Below are 6,998 nucleotides of genomic sequence, written 5' to 3' on the forward strand. Positions count from 1 at the left end.
ACATAGATAACAAGGTTAAAAGAGTTTTCTTATCTTATGACCCCATTGATTTGCCACCCCTTTAAGCCTAAATTGAATCATTCACAGTATGTTACCTTCACTTAGAAAGTTCTTTACTTGAATTGAATCCTTAAATTTGTTGTGGTCAAGGGAAATAAAAATAAAAATACATGCAAATAAAAAGTTAGTGTAACTCCCTATGAGCTGATTTGCCCAAACTATCATGACAAACCAGCACAAAGCACAAATCATAAACTTGTTCCAATGGTCTAAGATTTTTGAACTGAGCCTAATAGCCACTTGGAGAAGTAACTGACTGAGTAACCGGGGGTGTATCACCCATGTACACAATCGCGTAAAAAGGTCAGTAACTTTTTCAAACAAATAAGTTTCGATGGTCTAGACTATGAACAGAGCTAGTAGCCACTTGAACAAGTGACTAACTGAGTAACCGGGGGTGTATCACCCATGTACACAATCGCGTAAAAAGGTTAGTGACTTTTTCAGGCAAGGATAAGAATAAGTGCTACTGAAAATAAAGGAGAAAGAGAGAAGGTGGCAAGTCACTCCTAGGGGTTACATTAAACCTAACATAAAAGAATAAGCATGATTGAATCAAAAATATTTCCCTTGACCATGGTAGGTGAAAGGAAACAAGGAAAGGAGAGGATGACCTTAGTGCATGTACTCTATACTGTGATAGTTTAGATTAGGAGTCTAGGGGGGGCTGATTAAGTGGTACTTAGGCTCAAAAGAAAAAGGGGCTTGATTGGCTAAGTTATTTGTTGCTTGAGGACAAGCAAAAAGCTAGGTGTGGGGGTATTTGATCAAGCATAAATTAGCCACATTTTTATTATCTTTTTTATTACTTATTTACATATTTTTTAGTTTAATTTATGGTTTTTATCTTGTTTTTACAGAAAAGGAAGAAATTGGAAAATTGGAGAAAAAGTGCAGAAAATTGACAGAAAAGTGATTGGGTCAGTGATTTGCCCAGTGATCCGCCCAGATCAAGCTGAAGCAGAAACCTGGAGGCAACAGGCAGAAGTGATAAGGTCAGTGATTTGCCCAGGACACTCGAAGACACTGGCCAAATCACTCACAGAAGACAGAGAGAACTGACTCACAGAAACGTGATCGGGTCTGTGATTTGCCCAATCACTTGAAGAAACTGGTCAAATCACCGGGCAAATCACTTTCACAACAGAAACTGACAGCAGAGCGGGAATTTGGGCGGAAAACAGAAATCCGAATTTTCAGAAGTCCAAATCCAACTCAATCACTATCAATACAAATCCAAGAGCCACGAAAAAGAACTTCTCATCCAAGGAATTCCAATTGCAATTAAATTCAACATCAAAAGAGGAGTCAAACACCAAATCAAAAAGGGATTTTGAAACCCTAGATGGATGAAAATCTGCAGCTATAAAAGGAGAGCCCCCAAACCAGCAAAGGGCACCTTCTGATCTGGTGATCAGCTATTGAGCTTCCTCTTCCCCTCGCCAGAAACTCTGCAACTCTTCCATTTTCTTTTCTTTTTCATCTCTTGTGTATTTAGTCCACCATGAGTGGCTAATTTCCTTATTTTCTAGTTGAAGTTGAGAATATTCAGATTTATGATGAATTGGGAGGTTTAATACTCCATTGTGAACTCTTGTTTGTTTCAATATTTATGCAATCTGATCTTTTCTATAAATATTACTTTGCTTTTAGAATCAATAAGGGCCCATTGCTTTTAAATTGCTTAAGTAATATTGTTTGAATGGTTTAGGTCCGTAATTGCTTAGATTGTTCAAATACACATTTAATCAGGTTGCATAATCTAAACTTGACCATGCGGTTGGCAAGGATAGAATTGGGTTTCTCTAAGTCTTAATGCAATCAACAGTTGTTCGATGCTACAATGCCCCAAGGACGTTTCTTGGCAACTTGTTGATTAGTGTTTGATTAGCGAACGTTTACTAATTAAACTAGAACTAAGGAGGAATTTGGTTGTGAGAAGCGTCTTCCATAACCAAAACTAATTTATTGAAATCAAATAGGAGTCTTTAATAATCAATGATCAATTCTGAACAAACTAATTTAGACTCACACTTCAGCTAGAATCTCTTTCTCATCGAAATTCGTTTTCAATCAAATTATTGTTCTCTTTTGCTTTTAGGTTTTAAACTCATCAAAATAAACCCCCCTCTTTTATTTACTTGTTATTTGCCTTGGTCATTATTAGGAAAGTCTTTAGTGTCAATTCCCTGTGGTTCGACCCTATTGTCACTATCTACAAGTTTATTGTTGATTGTTTAATAGGTTTATTTTTTACGGCTTCGACAACCGCTTATCAGTCCCTGTTACACATGATCTTTATGCATGTTTTATGATGAACCAAGCTTGACGTACGATATGTTGACCCAACTGGAGCATTTGTTGAGGGCTCCAGTAAGGGGTTTTATGTTTACAGTTATTATGCATGCTCAGGTCAGGCTTGGTAGATGTGAAAAGTTAAAGTTTTATGTTTATGTTTGATCATGTTTGGGATTATACCAGTTGTACAGGATGTATGTTAGACTTGCTACGGGTCCCGGCGACCTTAAGTCGATCTGGATCCTAGCGCCGGTAGCAGTCCGGTTTTCAGGTCGTTACAGTAAGGGCTAATGTCGATGGACCATACAAGCATCCGACCTGAAGTTTCTGGTCTGTGCAGAATTTTCTTTAACGACTGGTCTGTCATCACTACCCCTTGATGGCTCTCCAGATAAACCCTGAATTTTCTGACCGTTAGCAACAGGGCATATGCTATTTTTTCGATGTTCAGATATCTCGTCTCAGCATCTTTGAGCACCTTGTTGATATAGAAAAGCGACTTCTGCTTTCCTTCTTCCACTCTCATCAGTACGGTGCTGACAGCTTGTTCTGAGGCTAATAAGTAGATTAAGAGCTCTTCCCCTTCCAGCGGACTACTAAGCACATGTGGAGAACTGAGATAGGCTTTGAGTTCTTTGAAAGCTTCTTGACAGTCCTCGGTCCATTCGAAGTTCGAAACATTTTTCTCAACTTTCTGAAGAACAGTAAGCATCTTTCTGCCGATCTCGACATGAAACGATTGAGCGCTACCACCCTTCCAGTAAGCCTTTGGACGTCCCTTACACAGGTCAGCTCAGGCATTTTCAAGATGGCCTCCACCTTCTCTGGATTGGGCTCGATGCCCTTTCCATTCACCATGTACCCCATGAACTTTCCTTCCCTAGTGCAGAAAGCGCATTTTGCTGGATTCAGCCTTATTCTGTATCGCTCTAGCACCTCAAACACCTCTCTTAGATCTATCAAGTGTTGCTGGATAGTTGGGCTTTTTACTACCATGTCGTCCATGTACACTTCGACATTCCTACAGATCTGCTCTTTGAAAATTTTATTCATTAGCCTTTGGTATGTTGCACCGGCATTCTTTAGTCCAAAGGGCATAGCCTTGTAACAATAGGTCCCATCTTCTGTTATGAACGAGGTCTTCTCCTCATCCGACCTGTCCATTGGGATTTGGTGGTAGCCAGACATTGCATCCAGAGACGACATGTAATCAAAACCGGCCGTAAAGTCGACCATTTTATTAATATCGGGGAGGGGGTAACAATCTTTAGGACATGCCTGGTTCAGGTCAGTAAAATCTATACACATCCTATACTTGCCATTGGCTTTTTTCACTAGTACAGGATTCGCTAGCCATTGCAGGTGCACTACTTTCCTAATAAACCCTGCTTCCTCCAGCTTTTGCACCTCCTCCCTAGTGACCTGCTGCTTCTCTCTTCCCACCACTCTCTTCTTTTGTTTTATCGGCTTGGCTTCTGAGAGGACGTTCAACTTGTGAGTCATCACCTCTGGGTCTATCCCAAGCATGTCAGATGGATTTCAGGTGAAGCTTGATGCATGACTTCGGATCAGAGCCATGGCTTCAGTTTTCTGCTCTTCAGTCAAGCTAGCATTGAGACTGAAGACCTTATCCGCCTCTACCCCTGATAAGGAGAAGGTTTCCAGCTCTCCCACTGGCTCCGTTCTAGCTTCTTTCTTCTCGTCTCGGACTTCTAGGACTTCTGAGTCAAACTTTTCCCCTGTCGAGCTCGGCTCCAATACCGTGGCCAGGTATACTGCTCTCGCCTCTTCCTGACTTCCTCTGACTACTCCCACTCCTGCTTCTGTCGGGAACTTCATGGCCAAGTATCTGATACTGGTCACCACCTCGAAATTGTACAGAACTGGCCTTCCCAATATGGCATTGTAGTTCAAGGGAAGTTTCACAATCAGGAACACCGCGTAGTGAGTTCGCGCCAGAAGTGCTTCCCTAAGGGTTAGAGCCAGTTTCACCTTTCCCTCCACAGGCACCGGGACTCCTCCGATCCCCTTCACCAGGGCTTGATCCCAGACCATTTGCTCTTCAGGTATTTTCATTTGTTGGAAGACCTTGTACGGCAATAGGTTCACCTTGCTTCCATTGTTAACAAGGACCTTCCTGACTCGGTAGTTATGGATGACGGCTTCGATAACAAGGGCATCATCGTGCGGCATCTGAATGCCCTGAGTGTCTTCTGAGGAGAAAGAGATGACCGTTGGGGAATGTTCTGTTACTTGCATGACCTCGGCACTGTTACCTTCCCCGTCTCGGCCTCTTTTCCTTCCTCTCCTGCTCATTCGACCTCCAGTCCCTCCAACAATCATATTGATGGTTCCACTGAAGCCATCATTCACTGGTCCTGCTCCAGTCCTCTTGGGTCTCTCTGTTGCAGGGTTCTGTTAAGGCCTTTCTCCCTCGGATTTTTTCTCAAAATTCCTGAGATGTCCCCTTTTTATTAGCCTCTCGATTTCGCTAATCAGCTGGTAGCAATTATTGGTGTCATGGCCATGTGTACGATGATACTGACAGTATTTGTCAGGATCTCTCTGGCTTGCTTCGGCCCTCATGGGCTTCGGCCATTGGAGGAATTCCTTATTTTTGACTGCCATGAGCACTTTGGCTCTAGAGGCGTTGAGTGGGGTCAGGGTCTCTCGAACTCGCGGGGGGAATGGTCTTTGTTCTGGAACCCGAGGGGGGAATGGTCTTTGGTCCCTTCGGTCCCAGGGCTGTCTGTAGGTCTCAAGCCTTTTTCTTTGCTTTTTCTCTTGCCTTTCTGGCCTCCTTTCCTTTGGGGCTTTCCCCCTATCTGCTGCCTCTTTGGCGAATCTGCTCGTCATCAAGGCATCATCCTGCCTTATGTACTTTTCTGCCCTCTTCATCAGTTCTGCTAGCGAGGTAGGGGGCTTCCTACTCAATGAACCAAAGAACTCTAGGGAGGTCGTCCCTTTTTGCATGGCTTCTACTGCTCTGCTCTCATCCAGCTCGGGAATCTGCAGGGCCTCCATATTGAAACGGGCTACATACTCCCTCAATGATTCGTTCCTCCTCTGCTTGATTGTTTCCAAGTAACTGGTTTTCCTATCAGCTGGCACTCCGGCTATGAACCGGCTGATGAAGACGTTGGCCAAATCTCCAAAACTCTTGATACTTCCAGCTTCTAGGCTATTGAACCATGCCCGTGCTGGCCCCGTGAGCGTAGTGGGGAATACCTTGCACATCAAGGCATCCGATAAGGTCTGCAACTCCATGAAGGTTTTGTAGTTGAGGATGTGCTCCCTTGGGTTTCCAGCTCTGTCATATGCCGCCATAGGTGGCACCATGAACTTCTTGGGGATGGTTTCCTGCTGTACCCATATCGAGAAAGGCGAGGACGCGGGTAAGAGGGCCTACTTGTGGTCCTTCGCCCCCAGCTCAGCTAGGAGCTGTTCTCTCATTTTCTGCAGTTTCTGATCTACATTTTCTTCTTCTTGTCTAGGCCTCTTCTCCAGACGATATTCCTCCTCCCATTCTTCATTTTCTGTCCTCCTGGTTGTTCTGGCTGAGTAACTCTCCGCCTCATCATTTTATATCAGCTCTCTTACCCTCCTTCCATGGGTTCTAGCCTCCGGCTCTTCGTCTCCACCCGCCCTTCTATTTCTTTCTCCAGTTTCTCTGTTGTTTGTTTGGGGGTGGTTAAAGGTAGGCTGGGGTTCGTTGGTTCGGGGTTCTTCTATCACAGGCAACACATTCACTGGGGTATTGAGGCCCCTCTGCTGCATTATCTGCCCCAGCCAATGGGCGGTGTTTTGTAGTTGGAAGGCCATGGCTTGGAGGTCCTGGTTGAATAGGGTGGTTTCGGGCACATTCCCTGCCGAGTTCGGCGAGGGATTGAAAGGGATTGGTGGTTGGTTATTGGGGGTTGTGGGGCTGGAGAAAGAGAATTGTTGCCCCTCCTGGGCAGAGCTCAGGTCATTGAGGGCATTAGCAATGTTGTTTTCGTTATGGTTGGCCATTGTGGATCTCAGCGGATTTTGTAAGAGTGGAACTCCGGCGATGAAAAGATCTCATTCGTTCCCACAGATGGCGCCAATTGATGATCTGAGATCCAGAGAGAAATAGGGTTTACAATGGTTGAGTAAGCTTAGTCTGAGAGGAAGGTGCTCCTCTCCCTTTATTCTTTTCTTTTTGTCTGCTAGTGACGCATAATGGCTTTGCTATTACTGGACCACATGTCTCTGCCATACGAATTCGTACGTACGGGAACGTCAGTCGCCTGCTCCATGCTAAACGGCCATTTAATTCCCTCCCTAGCACGCGTGTAAGCAATTCTGCTGGATGTTCGGGCCGGTTATCCCTTATCACACTGGGCCTCGAAACCGAGATGGGTGTAAGAAGACTGAGGCTCACGGGAGGCCCGACCTCAAGGCCGGATGGTCCAGGCTAGCTCGTTGAAGACGCCTTTCAACCCTTGGGTTAAGCTTGCGATCATGGGCTGGGCCTTATATCGAGGTGGTGAAACCCAGCGGTTATCAACATCATAACACATTGTAAAAAAATTTTAAAAAAATCATTAAACTCATATCACTACTCATTAAAATAATTAAAATTTTTACTTTTTATTAATTCGTTACAATCTCATTCG

General features: G+C 44.3%; 1 protein-coding gene across 1 annotated transcript; it reads right to left on the reverse strand.

Annotated features, from left to right (window-relative positions):
• Window positions 1-4,776: 4,776 nt before the first annotated feature.
• LOC122721718 lies at window positions 4,777-5,595 on the reverse strand. Its single transcript, XM_043950277.1, has one exon. It carries the CDS (start codon window positions 5,593-5,595, stop codon window positions 4,777-4,779), a length of 819 nt encoding a protein of 272 aa, XP_043806212.1.
• Window positions 5,596-6,998: the final 1,403 nt, after the last annotated feature.

The sequence above is a fragment of the Manihot esculenta genome, chromosome 1, assembly GCF_001659605.2.
Source record: "Manihot esculenta cultivar AM560-2 chromosome 1, M.esculenta_v8, whole genome shotgun sequence".
NCBI classification, from domain to species: Eukaryota; Viridiplantae; Streptophyta; class Magnoliopsida; order Malpighiales; family Euphorbiaceae; genus Manihot; species Manihot esculenta.